A 23075-nucleotide genomic window follows, 5' to 3' on the forward strand; every position below is an offset into this window, starting at 1 on the left:
GCTGTTCTCCTTTGTTCCTTGTGGCCTTGAGTACTCCCCTCCTTTTCCGAAGTTTTCTTCTTTTTTCTTTCCCTTGTAACCCCAACCAAATCAAAACCAGTATCACCTTCTTGTATTAATCGGCGAGAGGGAAGAAGAATGTTGATATCGCTTCACTTGCCGAGTGTAGTAACGGACGTGTAGGTTTGGTGTTGAAGAGCTGACGTTGGATGTCGTCGTCGCCGTCGTCGGGAAAGATGAGGAGAGAGGTTGGGACGTGAGCGCTGGCCTCCGCCCAAGGGTTGAAACGGTGATACAAGCCTGTGATTGGTTGCGGTGAGTCAAGGGGAGAAAAAAAGCCTTGCTTGCAATCTGATAAGATTGTCCCAACTCCTCGGATATGGCCACTGAATTATTATGTAACATACATGTACTTACTGAACGCCAGCTGAAACCCCCGGGGGGTTTTTTTTTTTTTTTTCAGGATTTCCCTTGACTAGATAGATGTACCTACTCTTTCTCTACAAAACTTTTTAAAGCGACTACACGCACGTATCTCCGGGTCATTTATGTGACGTTGAGAGGTCTAGAAGCAGCCACCTCGGCTATCGAGGAATGCCGGTTGTCACGACAAGCTGTGAGACATCATTTTACACCTAGATCTTACCGTCCAAATCTCCACAGGGTGATCCGTAACTACATGTATTGCTCTATCAAAGGCCTTCATTTAATGAAACTTAATGGCCCGGTAAGTCCTAAAACATAAGCGTGAGTCCCGCGGGAGTGCGTGGTAGTTGTTTTGCGTCGGACCTCAGAGATTGAACTTGTATCTGGGGAGAACTCTTATCAAGAACGGGATCACTCTCCTTTTTGTGTAATATGTTTTTGGTGAAGCTTTACATCTAACCTTTTTTCTGAAGCCTTAAAATGGGGGAAGCTGTAGATAAATTTATCCACTTTTTTTCTTTTCCAATAATAAAAATGGTAGGGTTGCGGGTTCAAGCTTTCGGCGGGCCGAGTGACGTTCCATGATCCAACTACCGCAATCAATATTACACAAGTAGGCTAGTATTTTATTCCACATATAACTCTAGTCTACTGCAAACCCCTCCCTACTTTATGTCGACTGGTATTTATTCTCCCTGGCCACCACCACCTTGCCTGGCACCCTTAGCACCACATATCTCATCAACACGAAGCAGAAGGCAAGCAGACTATTATAAAATTATTAGCCAAGAATTCTTCAAGACTTCTCAAAAATGCAATTAGAAACTCACTTCAATAGCAGTCTTGATACTCTGTAATTTAACAGCCTCGGGTTCCCAAACACCGTACTCCTTCATATCTACGATTTTACCAGCCTCGCCGTCGATCCCAAAAGTATACTCCTTCTGTGCGTGTTTTGCCCTTAGCTGAGTAAGCACCCTAATTGGAGATGCACCACAGTTCTGAACGAGAGTTCTTGGGATGACTTCCATTGCCTCAGCAACGCTGCGGTAGGGCCACTGCTCAACACCCTCCACCGACTTCCCAAGCTCAGCGAGACGGACAGAGACGGCCATTTCAGTGGCACCTCCGCCGGGAGAGAGACGAGGATGGAAAAAGACGTTGCGGGCAACAGACATGGCATCTTGAAGATTGCGCTCAATCTCGTTGAGGATATCCTTTGAGGGACCGCGGAGAAGGATAGTGCAGGCTTTGGGATCGGCACATTTGGTAATGAAAGTGAAATATCTAGTAATGTTAGATGGAGGGCACTAGTAATAGAATGCGAATTAAATTCATACTCATCACCAATTTTCTCAATCTCGAAGAGACCACAGCCTGTTCCAACATCCGACTCTGCGATATCGTCGACACGGTTGACAATAGTGGCGCCAGTCGCACGAGCGATACGATTGTTGTCAGTCTTTCGGACACGACGGAGAGCAGTAACGTTACCCTTGAGAAGGTAGTGTTGAGCGAGATCTTTGAAGTTATTAGTTCATCTAAAACCATATCTTTCCTGACAATGAGTATTGAGATACATACCAGAGACACCCTTCTCGGTAATGACCAGATCCGGTTTGACAGCTAAAATATGATCACACATAGCCTTGACCTGCTGTTCCTCGATCTCTAAGATTTTGCTCCAGTCCTCCTCCTTTGAGATCTCGATATTCGTTTGTGACTCCCCTTTTTTATATTCCAGAGGGCAATCCAACAATACAACCCTGGGATTCTCGATTCTTCTCCTCATCTTTGGGTGGGTGATATCTTTGTTGACCATGACACCATCAAGCACCCTTGAATCCTCGATTTCTCCACCCGGAACCTTCTCAACCTTGGCATAACGTTTAATATCTACCTCGGTCTTCTCTCCAACTTGTTTTGCCACAGTACGAACAGCCTGGAGGGCAAGGCCGCACATCAATTTTGACCACCTGGAAACAAATTTTGTGCCGATTGAAGACGAAATTAACTGGTACATTGCCTCGTCGTCAGAGGTATCGATAGGAATTGAGACCTCCTCAATGATCTGGAGAGCATCGGCGAGGGCGCGCTTGAATGCGGAGATGATGACAACCGGGTGGATATTGCGTTGAAGATGAGGAAGGGCCTGGGCAAGAATCTCACCAGCAAGGATGATAACAGTTGTGGTCCCATCACCGACCTCTTCATCCTGTAGTATCGGGATAGTGGAGTCAATATTTGCTTAAAAGCTAGGTAAGGGGGATAGCTCTATTGACAGAACCATCATAAATCCCATGAAAATCATCAATAGTAATAACTAACTTGTGTCCTGCTCAACTCAATCATGCTCTTGGCAGCCGGATGCGCAACCTCAATTTCTCTCAGGATAGCATGTCCATCGTTTGTCAACACAATCCCGCCCATTGGATCCAACAGCATCTTTAACATAGCCTTAGGGCCCAGACACGACCGAATAATATCGGCAACGGTTTTGGCGGCCGTAATGTTTGAAATTTGGGCCTTGCGTCCTATTTGCGAAGACCTATCAGTAATTATCATTTCACTGATAGCTAATACACGGTGGTGTTGGGATTAACAAACCAGTTTGACGCTCTCCCGCCCCGGTGTTCACCACCATCACTGGTGCCTGCATCATTCAATTATTTAGGCTACTTTAGCTGAGACTGGGAGATCTTTGATTAGGAAAACGGAAATTCGTGAGAGAACGGCGGTTGTAAAAGGGTTGATGGTGGGGGGACTAAGGTCGCGGGGGGATGCGGGGATGAATAATTTGGATGGTTTTTCCGTATTGTTGGTTGCCGCCAAGGCCATGTGAGTAGGGTCCAAAGGGGCCACGGGGATTCCCAGAGCTCTCTTAAAGCTTCAACCTCACCTACCTCTGTCGTTCATTATTAACCCCACAATGGTGTCTTGGTCCACGATCCAGACGCTCCTTGTCCTCTTTGGGCCTATTTTATATACCAGAGGCAAGGCCTTCTACCAATCCACCAAATCCCGCGGTCCTCCTCAACCACTACCCAAAGCTTCAAGGCGTCTCCTTAATGTCCTTTTCGTTACCGCCCTCATTGCTCTCGCCTCAACATTTGAATACTTCACTCCTGAAAATATCTTCACATTAACAGACTCTCGCCTTCTACAAACTCCAACAGACGTCTTGTTCAACCGTGTGTCTCACATCCGCGAACTTACTCCATCAGATGAAATTCTCCGCCGGCGCCTAAGCAGTAAGGAAGGTCGGCTTCTCTACGCAACATATGGACCTGGCCCGCTCTCCGAATGCGCCTGGTGTAAAGTCGATGATCCGAATACGTTCTTCTTTTATGCACTTCCAATAATGGCGCTACCACACCTTCTCCATATTGCTGTCATTGGGATTGTGACATCATCATTCTTCTCTCGTCATGGCGTCATCTGGAGGACTCAAGCCACTATAGCCGGTGTTGCATTATTTCTGGCTGAAATCTACATGGTCGGCATTTCAACCTCTGCTCATACGCTCAACACTATAGCCAAAACCCAACAGGAAACCAAATGGACACAATGGAGTCTGTTTTTATACCGAGGCGTCGCCATGGCTGCTTTGGATGGAATTCTTGGTTATTTCGTTTTCTTGTCTGGAACAGGCCGCTGGACTCTTGGTCTCGAAGGTGTCCGCATAGAAGAAAGACTTGAAACCCTCACAAAATCAATCGAAATCGTGGCATCTAGACTTCACGCAGACAACCTATTGCGCCAGACCATACTCCGCAATAAAACCCTTCGAGAAAGAATGGTCGATCATTGGACAAACGAAGAGAACGTTGCGCGCGAGATTATGGAGGATGATGAGGTCCAGCAGAGTAGGATAAACTTTGTTACGAATAGATCCAATTTGGATAAACTTGAGGAGGAAGCGGGGAAAAAGAGTGAGGGGGTGGTGGATAGGATCAGTGCATGGAGGGGTTTTCCAGCTGGAAAGGCTTCTTAAGTTTGGGGGATTGCATCTGTACGCCGATTTCTTCAACTTTTAATGGAAGAAAAGCATTTTTGGACAACATCTTAGATCCCCAGATTATTACTCGTGCCTGAAAATAGGACTAGTCCACTTCGGAATGCTTGGCATATAAATTCTGGTTCTATGTACTAGCCCCCGTAGCAACTCGCGGTTGCGTTGTCCCATGATTTTTGAACGAGAATTATACAATGGAGGACTTCCCATAAGCAATAGAGCACGTTCTATCGCGCAATAGACCTTGTTTTGTCTTTCTATCGAATAGAACACTGGTGTCTAAGAAACTGGATAGAGCACCATCTTCGAGGGGGGGGTCTATTGAATAGAACATTTTCTATCCACTTGAATAGAACTTTGTGTACTTTCACCTTCCTTTTTCGGTTAGAATACAGAACTCACTAGGAAACGTCCACTGCTACTATACCCTATCTGCCTTAGTAAATGAATGGAACAAGTCCGGCGAATAGAAACATATGGGAACTGGATCTATCTAAGAACCACCTGCTATTGCAATAGAACGTGCTCTATTGCTTATGGGAAGTCCTCCAATACATACATACATGTAGCGAACCTCAATCACAAAGGATAAAGTGCAATACTTTGCAAAGCTCTGTACATAGTTGATCGGACCCATAAAGCGACCAAGGGTATCGAAAACCCACACCGCAGGCACCTACAGCAATGCACTCAACGTTGAAATTGCTTATAAGATCACATCTACTACTATCGTCAATAGATGGTGACTCCCACTGCGTGATGCTACTTCTGATGGGACTAGGACGGTACTTGGGAGTCTGGCGCCGAATTTTTTTTGGCCATACATGTATGTATAGTTCTTGGACATAAGTCACCGTCCTCGCGCCAAAACACGCCAAAAAACGGCGAAATCAGCCCTTTTAAAATAGCTCCAGCACCCACAATTTTAAGATATAACTTGTACCAATTGGTAGAATACAAATTAACGACTAGGAAAATCATCTGGAAGTTCTTAATCTCAAAAATAAACACTGTAGCATTGTTGGTATAGCATTTTATTCAGTTGTTCTCCGAAACTGTGCCAAAACCTCAAATTTGTATGGGGACTTGGCAAAATTCGACCAAATCCCAAAATCTACAAATTCAAGGCCCCATAACTCTCCACATATTTGATGAAAAGAGCTACAGCTCAGAATATATGTTCCTCTATAGTGTATATTCCTATACTGAAAGTTCTATGGTGATTGATAAAGAATTGAGGGTTCGAGAAGGTGCCCATTTTGGCCAATTTTGGTGTGTTTTGCTTAAGTCGGTGACTTATGTCACGGTACTGTACCTACATACCTAGCTTACTTACTCAGGATTATCCAGTACAAGAACCAGCTTCACTAGAAGTCGAGCGTAGGGTAGTTAGAAATCCGTTCAGGTTTCATATCAAGCAATTGAAACTACACGTATATTTTCGACAGGTAAATTCGACTCAATCCTCATTGGCGCACTCGGTCATTGACATCGTGAGTACATGTATGTACCGTACATGTAGGTATTCTTCCTTATTTGGCGATCAGATGATCCTTGGTGCGTGGGTTAGGGTTGGCGGTAAATGTAGGTACGTAACAGCCGCATAAGTACATATCGCGAGCCTACCGTTTATCCTAAGCTGCCACCCCTCATCTCGCAGGAAATCCCTCCTTCCCCGGTACCGGTACCTACATATTCGTACCCCACATTCGCACTTATAAACACCTGCTGTTATTAGGGTTCTTATCCTCTGATTCAGTCTGTGTTCACTACCCGTCCTCAAGCAATGGATGGACCTACAGTTAATTTCGGCGAAGAGCTGAAGGTATGCCCTCTGCCTCCAGCTCCAAAGCTTATGCCATACGTGTCACACAATGCTAACACTTGAACCTATCGCGCAGGACGCCTTCAAACCTGTCTATGCATGGGTACGTGCTCGACCTGAAACGCCACACATAAATACATCTACTAACGGCTTGTTCCGGGTAGACTGCGAACGGAATCGAATTTTTGGACGATGCTCAAGCCTTTTACCGCGAGCGGGCAGCGTTAGAGAAAGATTATGCTACAAGGATGAGCGCATTAACTAAGAAGTTTCTTGACCGAAAGGCCAAAAAGGCCTCAAGTTTAAGCGTGGGTGATACGCCTCAAATGACACCTGGAAGTTTGGAAAGGTGTGTATATGTGGGTGCTGTAGACTACAACTTATAGCTCTCCCCCCGCGAATCGAGTATCTTAGAAGAACATGCTAAAACAATCCTTCTATCTAGTGCTTCAGTAACTACTTGGTCAACAATACTCACTAGTCACGACTCACTAGCGAAAGAACACGATAGCTTGTCTAATGCCCTCATCACACAGATTTCGGACCCCCTAAAGGCTATTGCAACTCGATACGAGGAATATCGAAAACTGTATAATACCCTAAACATGAAGGTCATGGCCGATAGGGATGGCGTATACAGCGAGTTGAAGAAGAGCAAGGGGAGCTACGATGCGGAGTGTAAGCAAGTTGAGGATAAGAGAGCGAAAGTTGACAAAGCTTTTGACTCAAGTAAAACAAAAGCCGAGAAATCTTATAGCCAAGAGCTGATAGAAATGCACAATATTAAGGTCAGTAAATGTGCTAGATCTCTGAAGAACCCGTAATTTACCAGGGTCCCTAACGCCGAACTCGATGAAATTAGAACACATATTTAATAAAGATCAATGTTGCAAACCGACACAAACAGAAATACTATCACGAGGACATCCCTGATATATTAAACGTTTGTATCTTTCTATTTAAACCTTACAGTGAGCACCAACTGAATTTTACTAGTCTCTCCAAGATCTGAACGAGACTCGTATCACCAAGCTAAATGGCATCTGGACCTTGGGTTGTCAGCTTGACATCAATTGCAGGCAAAACTCTATCACTCTCCTCTCTGACACCGTGAAAGAGATTGCTAGAAACCTCCCAGCCCTTGATTCAGCCATGTTTTCCAGGCATAACATGGGTGGTTGGGTCGAGCCAAACAATTTTGAGTTCGAGCCGAGTCAAATATGGCACGATACTAGTGATATCGTAGTCGATGATCTTGCCACAGTATTCCTGCGGAATATCTTAGGAAAGAGCAGGAAAGAACTGGAGGGGGCAAAGGCTCAAGTAGATGCGAGAAACAGGGAAATCGAAAGCCTAAGAAAAACAAGAGATAGCATTAAACTCAATGAAGAGATGCAACTAAAGGAAGCCGAAGTTACCAGGGTGGGTGCCTGACCTCTCCGCGGTACCACCATTTAGCGGCTAATCATGTTTGGCAGAGTCTATTAATTCATCAAGAGCAACTTGTTCCTCACTCATCTAAACTTACAACCCTTCAGGTTGAAATCAGCACGATTCTCAATGCTGTTGGGGATGTTGAGCGTGGTACCCAAACCCATAAATTTAAATCAAAAACTTTTACGATTCCAACCACCTGTGACCTATGTGGTGAGCGAGCATGGCGTCTTACAGGTGCAGGCTTTTCGTGTCAGGACTGTGGATACACTTGCCATGCGAAATGCGAAATGAAGGTTCCTGCACAATGCCCCGGTGTCTTGGATAAAGCAGGAAAGAAAGCCCTCAAGGAGGAAATGAAATCTACAGCTCCTTCGACCGGAGGTGATAGTGGTGTAGCATTAAGCAGAAGTAATACCATGAACTCACTATCGTCATCTTACGCAGGAGGGGGCGGAGGGGCTACAGCGCCTCAGCGGATGGGATCAACTTTGTCGAGAACGACTTCTCCGGCTGCCAATACACCCGCAGAAACCGCTGTTCCCGCCGCATCAAGCTTGAATGCAGTGGCTGCCGCTGCTTCTCCAGCAGTCCGGAGAAATCGTGTCATCGCCCCGCCGCCAGAACGCTATGTTTCTGCACCGCCCCCAGAGGCGCCTAGGCCATCGGCGGAGAAAGATGAAGTAGTAGGCCGTATGTTATACGCATATTCTGCGAATGGTGCTGGCGAGATCAGTGTTGAAGGCGGACAAGAAGTTGTTATTGTCGAGCCTGATGATGGTTCCGGTTGGATTCAGGTTCAAGTGGGTTCCTTGAGCGGTCTTGTGCCAGCTTCCTATGTTGATGCTTCACCACCACCCTCAACGCCTATAGAGGGCAGGCCTGACAGCAGACATTCCTCCTCCAACGTATCGATTTCAAATTCGATAGTTGGAAGCATGACAGGTAGCGGGACGATAAAAAAGAAGGGGCCAGCTGTAAAGCCAAAGAGGGGTGCAAAGAGGGTGAAGCACGTTGAGGCTTTATATGAGTATTCTGCAAGATCGGATCTTGAATGGGATATGCTGGAGGGCGATCGGTTTGTGTTAGTAAAGGAGGATAGCGGGGATGGATGGTGTGAAGTAGAGAAAGGTGGAGTTACTAAAAGTGTGCCATCGGCCTATGTGCAAGTCATTGATTAGCATAAGATGTGGTATCAGTTGTGGGATTGTCTTGATTTGATTCACTGGATTCTTTGTTGCATGCAATGATTGTGAGATTGCTGAAAGTTAAGTAGATTCTTCTCCGTGTAATTTCCTTTCATTTTTCTATACGATTTCTTCTGTTATGCTATTGGTTTGTCCTTATATTGCTGTTTTTTTCTTCTCCGAATGGGACATTGCCTGTGCTGTACGAAAAGTCCTTTGTTATTTCTTTACGGACTGGCTGTGAGGGTCTTGGTTGACTACTATTCGTGATGTTTATGGAGGCGTTCTTTGTATGTTTTGTATTACAATGCTATTCAGTTATTTTTGTTCGTAACAGCTGTTTAGGACTGATAATTTGAGAGTTCAGTGGTGCGTGTGGTACTTTCTTTCTATCTACTTAGTCGACCTATATTCTACGGCACCCCATCTACTATTAGCCCTATTATTCCCGTGGGGCTGGGCAATTCATTCTACACTTTGCCTCTTGGAATTGGAGAAATGATTAAAAGTCGCTAGCATTTTAGAGTTTATAAGTTGGGAGTTGCAGTGTGCATGCATGTATGCGCCTCCAATATCTTGCTTCCTTGCCAAGCATGTCTAAGTCAATGATTCAGATCCCCGGAAGTAACAATTTTCCAGAAAGAGAGTACAGAACAATCTTTATAGAGGGTTAACAGTATTATGAATGTTTGTCTTGACATGATATACATTTGCACGGCAAAAGTTCGGGAATTAACCTCCCCTCAGCCAAACTCCTCCGATTTTCTTCCCAGCGCAACCACGCCACTCCTTGCAGCAGGCAATCGGCAAGATCGTCCAGCTTCTTCCCAGGTGTTCTCTTTGCTTTCTTCCCATTGACCGTCTCGAGCGGGACAAAGTCATCAACCGTATCTGCTACTTCCTGGTTGAACGATATCACATCTCCATTCTTGATCCATTCGGACACTAGAGATATCTTTGCTTGCTTTATATTCCCGAAAGCCTTCTTCCCCGTGGTCTCTGTATCCACATCTTGGCCTATTTCCCTCAAACCCTTACTTATGTTCATCTTCATCCCCTCCATCTCTCCCGCCCCCCCGTCTTCTACCACTACCCCCTCTACCACCCCCTCGGGGTAGTTATGTGATTTATCACTTTTCTTCTCAAACGTTTTGCCAACTTTGTCGATCCAAAATCCACTGACCCTGCTAGGAGAAACACTCTCCGCTGCTGGGCTCTTTCGCTGTGCATTTTCACCGTCCCCTGCATATCCTACAGAATGGAAAAGAGCGTGAAGCATAGCCTCAAGCATGTTAACCCGGATCGTCCACTGTTGGATTGCGGAAGCCCCTTGTGACCTATATCGTTGTTGTTCTATGATGATGGCATCCGGCGAGAAACGAGATAGTGTTTTACGAACAAAAGTGTTCGCTATAACTGCAAATTTGGAAGGTTCGAAGGACTCTGTGCTTTTCTTCGGTTTTCGAGGTTTTGCTGGAATTACTGATCCGTCCAAATCTGGTTTTGATGATTTCCGGCCTCTCTTTTTTGGAGTGACTGTGGGGCCTGTCTCTGATTCCTCCGATGTAATTGGCTCTACTGGCCGTTCAGAAATAGAAATAGTTTCCCAGGCTATCACGTTCGGGAGTGCTTCCCCAACTGGACTCTTCCCCCCAATGGGAACCTCTATCACACACAATGCCAGGTTCCTAATCCCCATATCAATACTCAGGACTCTTTTTGTCCTCTGCCCCGTTTCCACCCTCCTCATTTCCACCTCTTTTTCCTCTTGAGACCTTTCCTTCTCACAACATTTTAAAGACCTGTCGAAAAATCCAACGTCCTCGCAGCAAGATTTTGCAATTCTGGCCGCAAGCTGCGCTTTCGCACCAGTAGAATTGACACCAACTGCTACGGCAAGAGACCTAAGTGCGCTAGCCTTCAACTGGAGAAGCATGGGGGAGAGGTGAGATGCCATGGTGACTCCATATGTTGATACTAGTATTTTTGCTTGATGTTTGCAAGGAACATTCAAATTGCAAATAGGCTGACTAATCCATGAGCTACATTGATTAGCATGTAGTGGTGTCCGTCCTAACAAAACGATTAGAATAACCCCCTATGATTGTGGTTACCAATCATTGGTAATAAACAGTGATCTGACGCAAGGACCATGGGCCTGTATCATCATAATGTATGTTTTATATCCTGATCATTTCCGGTTTCATTCTACATGGGAATGAACCTAGGACAACGTGCGTACTGTACCTACATGTACTTTACTGTAGGTACAATAACCGTATTGTAGGTGCATCCCTGCTCCATGAAGCACACAATATGGATTGGCGTGATAAATAGCCAAACTCTTGTACTTGACCGTTGTGCCGGTTTTATCCATTTATATTAGCAGAAGTAATAACTGAGTAAAACTACATATGCTCAACGAATCCCATATATATAACATGATTTCTGCGGTATTGCATAAGCATCCCGGTGTGTTATCGGCCGTACAATATATAAAAGTACATGTACTCTAGGTACTTGATATAATCCTTCCTACCAATACATACGTACTTAATACTCTAAGCAGGATCATACACCGCTCTCTGCGGTACATTGGTAGGCACTTTGAATGTGCTTTACTCTGTCTACTACATGTACTAATGATGATAATAGCGGCGAGCCCCCATCGCCAAGGATACTATCAAGTTACACAAAATGGTTGAAGGTGCGAGTGGAGTGGAAGAAAGCGTACGGTAAAGGGGATATATTGCTTTGTTCTGTCCATCAATAGTGAGCGGTCAAGGCTATAAGTAGAGTACACGAGAGAAAACCCCCAGGGTTTGCATCGGCCATAAACTCTTTCTACCCACGATGAAACTTAGCCCGCGAGGTTGAGGTTAAAATATGGTAATCGGAGAATTCGAATCTCCGGATCGACAGCTTGGCAAGATGAGGCTCAGCGGGACCCATATAAGTGTGCAGACTAGCGGTATGTAATGACGTTCCCGTGCCCTTCGGGAATGACATAATTCGGGACCAAATGTGTCTAGGAACATGACGTATGTATTCATGTTTATGATGTTGGAATGGCGCTTTGGTACGTAAACAAGATTTTTCATTACTTGGTATTTCTAAATATCCCCAAAATAGGTTTCTTACACAAAAATCGACATCACGGGCTATCACTCAGTGAGTGCCAGGTATTATGTTGAGTATCCACAAAGAAAGAAAAGAAAATACAGAGGAGCGCAGGATTTTAACAAATAAAACAAGAAACGAAAGTGCGGGTCAACCATCAAAATCCACCTTTTCACCCCCTTTAGGTACACAAACACTTAGATAAATCTCCACCTCTTTGCAAGAAAAAATGAAACCATCACAAAAGTGAAAATCACACCGAGTATTCCAAAGAACCAGTAATAACTATCCTCCTCATGTTGGCCGGGAACATGAACGTTCATTCCGAACAGACCACAAATCAAGTTCAGTGGAACGAGAATAGTCGCAATAGTGGTGATCTTCCCTAGAACTTCGTTGGCACGGCTACTGGCCATGACTGAGTCGACCGAGAGCTGAGCAAGGTAGTTGGAGTGTGACCGAGACAGCATCTTCTCGAAATGGGAAAGATTGCTCATCATAGTGATAACATGATCTAATAATCATTAGTTTTATTCACCTACGACTGGTTTGGGCTGAGACATACCTTGGATATCACCAAGATAGAGACCGATCTCGCCACGAGGTGTAACCTGGTATTGTTCGTTACATCTTTTTGCAAAACCCTTGATGACGTCGGCCTTGCCCCCTAATAGTCTCATGAGACCCATACACTTCTTGCGACATTCGCCGATCTGCTTGAGGAGCTCAGTGTAGTCATCCGTCCGTGCAATAAATACAGCATCCTCAATGGCATCAGACTCTTTCTCAATGTCGTGGATGGATGGACCGAATGAATCAGTGATATCGTCACTACAGGTTTAATTAGCATAGTTCATTAAATTATAAGGACTTTGTTTGGATGAAACCTACATCAAGGCGTAGCAGATCCAGTCAGATGACAAAGCTACATAATCCCTCAGTTGTCGTATACGCTTGCGCACTTGAGCACTGTGCTTGCATGGGTTGAAGTGGAAGCTCAGTACTCCTTCACGGAACACGATGATATAGATATTGACAGGTTCCATAAAGTCCGGGGATTCCCTATCCTGGATAAAAGACCGGAAACACACAAAGTAGTAAGAGTGGAAGAGCTCGACCTTCTCGCGGGTCTCCTGGACACGGATATCCTCGGCCGTCAAAGGGTGAATCGCGAATGCCTTCATGAGCATGCTCAATTCCTCGGTGTTGGGGTTGAAGCAATCGAGCCACCAAACACCCTGGCCACCCCGGAAAAGGTCATGGAAGTTCTCGCCGTCGCAGAGAAGGTCGCCGATTTCAGGAGCATGGATTGTAGAATCCATTTCCGAGGAGAAGAAGCTGAAGCGATCAGGGTTGCTCATTCGCTGATTGCGAGACCCTGGTGTCAAAAGATCGACCTTCTCACCAATAACCGAACACACATCGTTATCCTTGGACACCTGAACCGGGACGTTTGTGTTGGTGGGCGTCAATTTGGTTTTGAAACCCTCAAAGTATCTCTCCGCCTTCAGGGAGGAACAGCTGCTCATCTTTCTCCTCTTGGTTTGGGGCCTCCCTCGGTTTTGGTTAGCCACAAATTCATCCATTTCCTCAAAATCAATACCACCCCGGACCCTGGTCTCTTCAGGTGGGGGGAAGCAGACATCCTCCTCCGCTTTCTGTGAAGCCTCATCGCCGGAATTGACAACGGATCCTTCATCCTGATTGGTGAAAGTTGGGCGACGGGACATCGTCCGCCTAAGTCCCAATACAAGCTCCGAAGGAGCTTGGCTGGTGATCGTTGCAGACCTTTCTTGACGACGGCGATGTTCAGGATTCGCGAATGCATTAACTGAATTTGGGGGGGATGGTGAGCGGGAAGAAGCGCGCGACGGATAGCGAACGCTATATCGACTTGTATCGTTATTAGGGTCGGAAGAACGGGGTGACAAGTTGTCCTGGGCATCGTCATCGATAATTGCGTGTTCGTAGTCCCTGTGGATAGGGCTATGGCCATCTCCAATTATGATTGCAATATCGGGACGATCACGAATATCCTCAACACTTCTGCTTATCGTGTTCGAGCGTGGAAGGGAGTGTGCTTGCAGGCGGTGGTCATCCAGTTCTGCCGCGGGAACTCCGAAAGGAGGCGAGTCGGAGCGTGGGGTTTCCATTTCGGCGAATTTTATTGAGAATCTAGTGTGCTAGAAACTGTACTACTCTTTCTTTTTTCTTAATCTTTTGTGCCTTTTTTTTCGTGGCGATATTAGACGGTGGGTATTTTTTTAAGCGTAACGACAAAAAACGTTTCTAGACAAATTAAAACAGCAAGTCTACCAAAGCACGTAAGTAACCGTCTTGATATCCAAGCATATGTTTTCGGTTCCTTACCTATCAAATAAAACAAGCTAAGTGCGATGCACTATGGCGAGCCGCCCTATGCGCTCACCGCGGTAATTGCAATCAATTTGAATGCCGTTGTGGGGTGAGCATGTACCCCTCAAAGAAAACTATGTTTTCGAGGAGGTGGGAAGCGGATGTAGAAGGAACCGGTGAGAGCGATATCAGGGTACGTTATCCTAAAGAGAGACCGAGCGGTGACAGACAGAACTTGGCAATAACACAGGTGATTAAGTTTTTAAGTTGTTGAACCAAAGGTCAATTATGGGGGTTTCTCGGATACTCCGTAGACCCAGAATGGACCGAGGAGAGGGTAGGCGAAGGAGAACTTGAAGCTGGTGGATCCCGCCAACTTGGTGGTTTCTAGGGAAGAAGGGTGACCAGGTGTTGGAATCTCGTGGTCGACGGGGGTAGCTGAGGGACTGAACAGTGATGAAGCTGTAGGTGATGAGAAGAGTGCGGTGGCTGATGTGGCTGAAGATGAGAGGGTGAAGCTTAGAGTTTGGACTTGTTCAGGGCTGGGCAGTAGGAGGAGGGGGCTAGATAGTCAATGCGAAAGAGGACGTTGAGTTTCCATGTGAGTGAGGGAGGAAGATGGGGGCTAGCGTGTGCAGTGGCCGGAGCAGATAGCTACTACGAGAGAGAGTACGACGACGCCGAGACGGTCCAGGGCAGAAGGACTGCGATAAATGGGCTGTGAGATGTGTGGTTGGAGCAGATAGACACAAACAAAACAGATCCGACAGACTGGCGAGATGGATAGTACCGGTATGTGGGATGTAAGTTGAGAGGAGGACAGGCAGACAAGTCAAGACAAGACGTTAAGTTAAATGTGTTCTCGTGGGAGAGAGGGGGGGGTGGTGTGTGAGTCTGTGTGAGTGTGAGTTGTGTGAGTGTTGGGGAGAGGAGTAGGTAAAGAGGACTGGCGCCGAAGAAGTAGCAAAAAAAGAAAAGCGAAAAAAAAGGGACAGTCCTCTCTCAGTCCAAGGAAAACAAGCCCGCTCACCCCAACCCACACAAGTCCCATTGGTCACAAGCACTGACACAACCCCAATCTCGACTAGGACACTCCCTAACCCTAACCCGTTCATACTCGGCAAATCACTCAGAGCGATTTATGCACGCTCTCCCGCCACCTTGGTCCCTTTTCTGCAACCCCGATTTCCTGTCCAGACCTCTCCTCTTTCCAGTCCTGCTCTGAACAACCCACGGGACCCTCTGCCGCCGAGCTTGATCTGAAGTAATAATATCAGTGTAACATCAGGCTAGTTCAAAAATATCCCGCAATTCATGACCCACGCTGGTTATTCATTCGCTCTGGTTGGGTTTATTCAAAATAAAGAGGTGGAGTTGGCCCTGCCCTACCGTTTCAATATCTCCCTCTCGCTCCGCACAAACGACAGGTGATAGCAAAATGAAGCCAACGCAAAATAAATAAATCCTATCTCTTGTCTAAGTCCTACTACCCATCGCAGACCTGGTAGGTGGAGGGTTATCTATGCCACACTTTCCCACCAATCTCTCTCCTATCCCCTCAGCTGAAAGAAGGACTTTCGATTGATTGAATTTGCGGCACCAGCACTGACATCACTTTCACACCAATGGTCAGGCTTCAACGAAGGAAAGAAAGAAAGAAAAACTTGAAGCGGCTACCTACCTAGAAAGTACGGTCCTGGTCTTGTCTACAGTGGAACCATGCAATCCTTTCTTTATATGTCCCTTTTTCTTTCTAGGAACCGAAATCTCCCACGTAATTTTTTTTCTTAATATCCATGTCCTTGCATATGGGTTCGCTTCAAGGAACGACTAGTTTTTCCGTTATTGCTTGCACCACCCCCCAGTTCCCAGCAGAATTTTTTTTCCTTCCTTGATGGAAATGGAGCGGTTGGATGTTGGCTTTGGGTTTGAAATATCAAATTTACAAGAATCAACGCCGAACAAAACAGCCGCACCTTACCGCCCTGTTTGTTCCTGCGCATCATGGACGCCTGGAACTGGATCTCTACATACACCTTCTCAAGTAGATTGCCTACCTACCCGTACGGTGTACCTACAGACAAGATACTCTAATATATCCGTCCTGCAAAATGCAATGTCATGTAGGCAGAGTACTTACCGGTATCACTCCCTAGCCGCAGCGCAGCCGCATTCTCCAGAGGATGCGCTATACCGGACACGGCAATAGGTCGCGAGGACACTCTCACTCTTCAACCTGAGTAAAACCATCTGCACCATAATAATTGCTACCGCACTTTAAAAAGAAGCTGGTGGAAGGAACAGGGACATTCTGATGGATGTCCTGCATACTCTAAAGTACTCCGTGCGACAGATATTGCATTGCATTACATACACATATCATGGAGCACTCCATTGGACCATCCATTGTATGGTTATTTCTTTTGTGAATGGAGGCAAACAGAGCACAAAATAAATGAATAAAAAAAGACGACCTCTCCTCTCTGTTTTACTTAACCTTAGGGGTGCCTAACTACAGCCGAGAAGGTTGTGTGCAGGCGTCCCTGAACATGCAGGTAGAGTAGCAGGGAAGGGCTGATGCAGAATGTGGATGGCGCGCAGGAGGGAAGTGCATGTATGTAGGCGGCGACATGTATGTAATCATAAGGATTTATATTGGTCCTGGAAAAGCAAGTCAATCAATAACTCACTGTGCACTTGTTACAATACTACCACATGCTTCAAAGACCTTCTGGGTTTCAGGGCTGCAGAACTCAGGAGTTTAAAGTTATTCATCAATTAGCATTTTCTGGGGACAAAGAACACACACGCTGTTGATTGCTGCACGAAGAACTTCAAGGATGAAGGATATAGCCGTTATATGCAACGTTAGTAAGCTTGAGCTTCACCAATTGATAGGACTCAAATTTCTACCCTGAGTCACTTGTCTCCGGTAATGATAAGGTGTGACCTTTTCTTAGACAACCTCATGAAAAGCAACTGAGATCGTAGGCTGGAATATGAATCATAGATTCGTTAGGTGCGTCTTAGAACCGTTATGACTACACCAATCAGGTATCACCAATGCCACACTCATATGGCATTGAAGCTACAGTATGTGATTGAAACAGTGGTACAGACATAATTACAGCAGAGCTTACTACGGTTGCGCCCATAAACTTGACAGCGCCGTGATATCTGCCGTGTATGTATTGAAGGCCTAGGTAGATCCGGAAAATAACTCAGGTCCACCACCAAAATAAAAAAGTAAAGTAAAATAAAAAGTACCTGCTGTTTTCAAAGTTCTGGTGCGCTCAACAACTAACACCCAGCACGCTCAGTATGTAGTATACACCCAGGACAAGAAACGCAACCCTCTCACCCCACCAATCTAAGTTTCGGATAAAAATCTTGGAGACGAGATTCCGAGAGAATGGCTCGGCGCTCCCCTTGTGAGGTATCACAGATAGATAGGACGGGACAGCGCATGGGTGGGTCTTGGGTGGTAGTGATAAGAAGGTCCGGGGGAGGTTCCGAAAGAGGTTGTGCTTTCTTGTGGACCCTGAAGAGAACGCGTGGCTGTAGTAGTTTTGCAATTGGCATGGTCAATTAAGTTATAGTTTCTATCTACATCTTTAAGATTTAAGTGTGGCTGAGTAGCGAGTGAGAATTTGTGACGCGGACAATTGTTGCATTCCACACAGCGTTGCTAATAGCTACAGTACAGGCTACAGAATGTCCAAACATAAAAACTCACAATTCAGAGTGCGCGTATGCTATACTCGATCTACGAATGCTATATCAATCTGACGCCAATTGCGGCCACACATGCCCAAAGATCTCCGGCAAGCCAAGATCTGTTCTATGTACATGTATGCATGTACGTACCCTAGTATCTCTAATTGCAATATCACACATAAAGTAGAGTGGACGGGAGAGTACGTCTGCACCTCAAATTCGGTAATGGGGCTTGGCTATGGGACTCCCGGCGGTGCGATGCACCCACGATATTGGATGCGGTCTGTGATGTTAAATCCACCATATCAAAAAGAGACGTGCTCCAATATAGAGTCATTGAAGTACTCACAGAGCCATCCACTATTACTACAAATATATTGTCATACACTGTATATCAACTGGTAGAACCGGACTAGCCGCTAGTAGGCGAATAAACTCAACTAGCTGACGTAAGACCAGAGAGAAAAAGATAAAACTAGGGCCAATTTTAGCTAGTTTTTGCTGTTTTCGGCCAATGCTACTACTTATGTAGGCTACAGTACGAAAAAACGGGGTGAAATCAGTACTATATGACTACGGGATTCAGTGAAGAGTACGGAATTAAACCGGCATTACAAAAAGAATACCGTAGTAATGCCATATTCTTACTGCGTTACTAGCACATTAATGGGGATAACATAGCGAATCCATACCCTTTTTTGATATTATAGATACATGTATGTTTGATTCAATAACTTAATGAATGCGTAGTGTCTCAAATAAGATTAGATAATTGGTGTGAGTGAGATCTTGTGAAGGAAGGAAGATAAGCAAGAAATGCCGAATACCGAATAAGAAATTGTGATCCGATGGTTCCGTGCCACTTTTTATTCCGTATTGTCATTTCGATTGTAGTAGGTTTCGAGCATCATCACACACAGGTCATCTTTGTCCGTGGCCGCGTGGCCTTCTTCAAAAAACAAACTCATAACTTGAACCATCGTAGTTTTTACGCCCAAGGCACTGCGAAGAATGCATGGGTTAATTTTGGGAAGGAGTAATGTATTGATTGTATGGCGCCATAGTTCAAAAAGGGGGTGAAAAATCGCTAATAGTAGACGGTATGCCGACGTACTGCGCCGGTGTCAATTCCGAGGGAACGTAAGCACGGTTTAGAGAAACAGTCCCATTAGCAACCGGCAAACCGAGAAATTTCTAAATTGAGATTTGGTCCGCCAAACAGCGTTTGGTCTAAGTGTTTTAGAAAAGCGGCTTAGTGCTACATTTTCAAAAACATCGTGCCAATTTTTCTCACACACCTTTTTCAATTTTAACGGAGTTTTTACCCCTGTTAACCTCCGTTTAGGCCGTTCTGAAAAGCATCCTAAATTTAGAGATACTTGACCATCTACTCGCGCGTTAATTAAGTCCTGAGAAATTTTGTGAGGTCGTTGCTACCAAGAATTCTCAGAACTTAATTAACGCGTGAGTACATGTAACTCTAATAGATAAGTTGTGACATGTGAATGATATGATGGTTGTCCGACCCAGTACATATCTTAGCTCACTGGTGATCTAACGAGTGGTAATGGTACTCCAGATGTGTTCTATGTACTTCCGGCTGCATCCAGATAAACTTCATATAACTCGGTAGAAATTCTCACATAAACGTTACACAACTCATAAGATAGCCCTAACCCACTCATCTTAGACTCTTTCCGGTATAGTTCTAAGAACCCCGCAGACCCCCCGCCAACTTCATAATACCACCACACCGCGTCTTCCTGTGATCAACACGTCCATTTTATAAACATCTACAGCCACACCACTCCCCATTTCTCCAATTCAATCCTTTTTCCCCTAAATAATCTACGACCTCTGTATTCATAATGGCAGCACCTAGCGCGTCCCTCGAGTCTCGTATGGGCCCAGTCCCGACAGAAGCAGCTCCTGCTGCTAGTAACGCCACTGCTCCCACCGCCGGTTCCAACATCACAGTCCAAGGTGCTACTCCTGCTCCTACCGACGCGACCCCCGATGAGCCTAGTGACCTTGTAGAGAGCAACTATGAGGTCGCTGTGAAGCTCGTAAATATGCAGGGGGACCCGAACAGTCCCCTATACTCGGTCAAGCGATTCGAGGATCTCGGAATGTACGTAGCTTTTGTCTTATTTTCGTGAGACCGTGTTAGTTTAGTATGAAATCCGGTACTGATGCCTCTTTTCTTAAAGATCGAAAGAGCTTCTTGAGGGAATATATTTCATGAACTTCAAGAAGCCTTCCAAGATCCAGGAGCGCGCGCTTCCACTCCTTCTCTCAAATCCCCCCACAAACATGATTGGACAGTCGCAATCTGGAACTGGAAAGACAGCTGCTTTCGTTCTCACCATGTTGACTCGTGTTGATATGTCCATCAACCAAGTCCAAGCTCTGTGTCTTGCCCCCTCGCGAGAGCTTGCAAGACAGATCATGAGTGTAGTTCAGACCATGGGCCAGTTCACCAACATCAAGACTCAATTCGCCATTCCCAATATGGTAGCTAGGGGGCAGAGGATTGATGCTCAGATTGTTATCGGTACCCCGGGTACGGTTTTGGATTTGGTCAAGAAGAGGCAGCTTCCCGTTGACGGGATCAAGGTTTTCGTTTTGGACGAGGCCGATAACATGCTGGACCAACAGGGACTGGGAGATCAGTGTATCCGTGTTAAAAGGTGAGTTCCGTATCCTATAATGTCGACCATTGATACTAATCCCACCTAGTACTGTCCCACCAACCGCGCAAATCGTTCTCTTCTCCGCAACTTTCCCCGATCAAGTGGTCCAATACGCCAACCGATTCGCTCCAAACGCCAATCAGATTACACTAAAACACGAGGAGCTTACCGTCGATGGAATTAAGCAGCTCTATATGGACTGCGAAAACGAGGAAGACAAATACCGCGTGCTTGTCGAGCTCTACCACATCCTCACAATCGGCTCCTCAATCATCTTCGTTAAGAAGCGTGAAACCGCCTCTGAAATCCAACGCCGCATGGAGGCCGATGGTCACAAGGTTGCTGCTCTTCACAGTGCCTTCGACGGTAATGAACGTGACAGGGTTATCGATGACTTCCGATCAGGAAAATCTAAGGTCCTCATCACAACAAACGTGCTTGCACGTGGTATTGATGTCGCAACCGTCTCTCTGGTCGTCAACTATGACATTCCGCTCGATCAGAACAACAAACCCGATCCACAAACCTACCTTCACCGTATTGGAAGAACCGGGCGATTTGGACGTGTCGGTGTTTCCATATCGTTTGTGCACGATAAGAACAGTTGGGCCGAGTTGAACGAGATATCCAGGTATTTCGGTGTGGAAATGACTCGAGTGCCAACCAATGATATCGATGTAAGCTCACCTCTCACTTCACATCCATCCATCTGGCCTTGATGACTAACAAGAGTACAGGAGGTCGAAATTATCATCAAGAAGGCACTTAAGAGTAAGACTGCAGGTGTTTCAAAGGCCGAGTCGTAATCCAAGGGCACCTCTTTGGATTTGCTTCGTGTTTTTATACCTTATTCCTATTCGCAGAAGTAAAAATTGCGATGCGATTGAACGGATGTATAGATCTATGTCTTCATGAATAACGAAATCTTTACAAGGCATGTGAGATGGGGTGGTCACCTTTATTTCTGTTTTGTTTCCTATTTTCTTTGCTTTCTTTTGAAAGTCTGTATAATATCTTTTTGAGGGGTTAAATTTCTTTTCTGTGGCCCGAGTTTTTTTTTTGGCGGAAAGAACAAGTACTATCAATGTTCTTAGAACATTGGTTGAGATATCGACTAGCTGAAAGGCCGAGGGATGAATGTTAGTCAATCTATCTTCATTCTACTTACACTACCCTAAATGATTGAAACGCCTACTTGGTATGTGATAATATGTGCTCTTTATGACTGATAGATCTGTCCAATGTGTGAGCTCAGTGCTCTGGTATTTGAAAGTCTAAAGTTGCATTATGAAAGTAGAAAGGAGGGAGGGCTGATGCTCTCTGCCTGACTTAAAACCGAGTGATATTCTGTGACTGTCATCTGGCGCATCAGTCAAACATCGAGCTCAAACTGTATGCCCACCACTGGAAAGATATGCTTGACTCAAGATATTCAAGAGAAATTTTTTTGTTGAGCACCAGACTTGTTCCCCCCCCCCCCCTTAATTCTGGCTTTTGTGGGGATTTGAGGATGAATAGGCGCATGAGTTTTCTTTTGTGTTGTGGTTTAGTCGGGAAAGATGAACGTGAATGGTTTTGATAATGTGTCCGTTTGAAATTTTGACCCCCCTTGCTTCGTTGATACTGCAGCGAGATGAAGTATGTTGGAGATGCGGGGGTGGGAGGGGGTAGGGTTGGAGGTGAGGTTGGAGGTGAGGTTGGAGGTGAGGTTGGAGGTGAGGTTGGAGATGAGGTTGGAGGTGAGGTTGGAGGTGAGGTTGGAGTGGGCCTACGCTAAAGTACCGATGATGTCGTTATAAGCCCCCCCTGCCAGGAGGTACAGACAAGGTGTGAACTGCTACATGAAGGCATAGGATGGCTGTTACCCTCGTTTTTAACCTTGTGCTTGTTCCGAGCGCGTGGTGCCGTGCTGCAGCCACTACAAGAGGGGCTGGGATGACATCGAAACAGAAACTTTGATGTTTCTCCTACTCGTGTCAACTTGCACAGCTTTCCTCATGCTATCAGTTTTGTGGGGTTTAGGTTTATGCATTATGGGTGAGATTGTATGCTTCACGACCCCCGTGCTTGTATCGGCCGGGACCTACCAGCGTAGGGTAAGGAGCTCTGATTTGATCCTACACTTGATCCTCCCAAACGTTGACAGATACAGTTTGTGAATCAGCCAGCACCAGTACTCTCGTTCCTAGTCTCGTACCAATAAACTACTAGCAGCAATCTGTTCTCTCATGCCCATCTACGGGTAGAATAATCCGGCACATAAGTGTGGGGTTAGCGCGTGGTTGCTAGTCACAGAATATCAC

At 45.7% G+C, this 23075-nt stretch overlaps 7 protein-coding genes across 7 annotated transcripts; 3 read left to right on the plus strand and 4 right to left on the minus strand.

The window, feature by feature from the left end:
• Positions 1–1112: 1112 nt before the first annotated feature.
• Positions 1113–3085, minus strand: LAJ45_06259 (uncharacterized protein; the record flags this gene model as incomplete). The annotated part of the gene is made up of 6 exons (XM_046115823.1): positions 1113–1193; positions 1257–1713; positions 1767–1947; positions 2011–2641; positions 2755–2960; positions 3034–3085. The coding sequence occupies 6 exons, from the start codon at positions 3083–3085 to the stop codon at positions 1113–1115; spliced, it is 1608 nt and encodes a 535-aa protein (XP_045970932.1).
• A 270-nt stretch (positions 3086–3355) lies between these two features.
• Positions 3356–4420, plus strand: LAJ45_06260 (uncharacterized protein; the record flags this gene model as incomplete). Its single annotated transcript, XM_046115824.1, has 1 exon — positions 3356–4420. The coding sequence occupies one exon, from the start codon at positions 3356–3358 to the stop codon at positions 4418–4420; it is 1065 nt and encodes a 354-aa protein (XP_045970933.1).
• A 1807-nt stretch (positions 4421–6227) lies between these two features.
• Positions 6228–8881, plus strand: LAJ45_06261 (uncharacterized protein; the record flags this gene model as incomplete). Its single annotated transcript, XM_046115825.1, has 7 exons — positions 6228–6266; positions 6343–6369; positions 6431–6615; positions 6712–7054; positions 7129–7209; positions 7263–7688; positions 7745–8881. The coding sequence occupies 7 exons, from the start codon at positions 6228–6230 to the stop codon at positions 8879–8881; spliced, it is 2238 nt and encodes a 745-aa protein (XP_045970934.1).
• A 685-nt stretch (positions 8882–9566) lies between these two features.
• On the minus strand, positions 9567–10844 carry LAJ45_06262 (uncharacterized protein; the record flags this gene model as incomplete). Its single annotated transcript, XM_046115826.1, has 1 exon — positions 9567–10844. The coding sequence occupies one exon, from the start codon at positions 10842–10844 to the stop codon at positions 9567–9569; it is 1278 nt and encodes a 425-aa protein (XP_045970935.1).
• Positions 10845–12204: 1360 nt separating this feature from the next.
• LAJ45_06263 (uncharacterized protein) lies at positions 12205–14160 on the minus strand (the record flags this gene model as incomplete). The annotated part of the gene is made up of 3 exons (XM_046115827.1): positions 12205–12521; positions 12573–12838; positions 12899–14160. The coding sequence occupies 3 exons, from the start codon at positions 14158–14160 to the stop codon at positions 12205–12207; spliced, it is 1845 nt and encodes a 614-aa protein (XP_045970936.1).
• A 145-nt stretch (positions 14161–14305) lies between these two features.
• On the minus strand, positions 14306–15477 carry LAJ45_06264 (uncharacterized protein; the record flags this gene model as incomplete). The annotated part of the gene is made up of 4 exons (XM_046115828.1): positions 14306–14319; positions 14378–14408; positions 14670–14925; positions 15431–15477. 4 exons carry the CDS (start codon positions 15475–15477, stop codon positions 14306–14308), a joined length of 348 nt encoding a protein of 115 aa, XP_045970937.1.
• Positions 15478–19947: 4470 nt separating this feature from the next.
• Positions 19948–21578, plus strand: LAJ45_06265 (uncharacterized protein; the record flags this gene model as incomplete). The annotated part of the gene is made up of 4 exons (XM_046115829.1): positions 19948–20210; positions 20290–20769; positions 20819–21449; positions 21510–21578. The coding sequence occupies 4 exons, from the start codon at positions 19948–19950 to the stop codon at positions 21576–21578; spliced, it is 1443 nt and encodes a 480-aa protein (XP_045970938.1).
• Between the last annotated feature and the right edge of the window lie 1497 nt (positions 21579–23075).

This window comes from Morchella importuna (genome assembly GCF_003444635.1).
Source record: "Morchella importuna strain M04M26 chromosome Unknown Morimp01GS018, whole genome shotgun sequence".
Lineage (NCBI taxonomy): Eukaryota > Fungi > Ascomycota > Pezizomycetes > Pezizales > Morchellaceae > Morchella > Morchella importuna.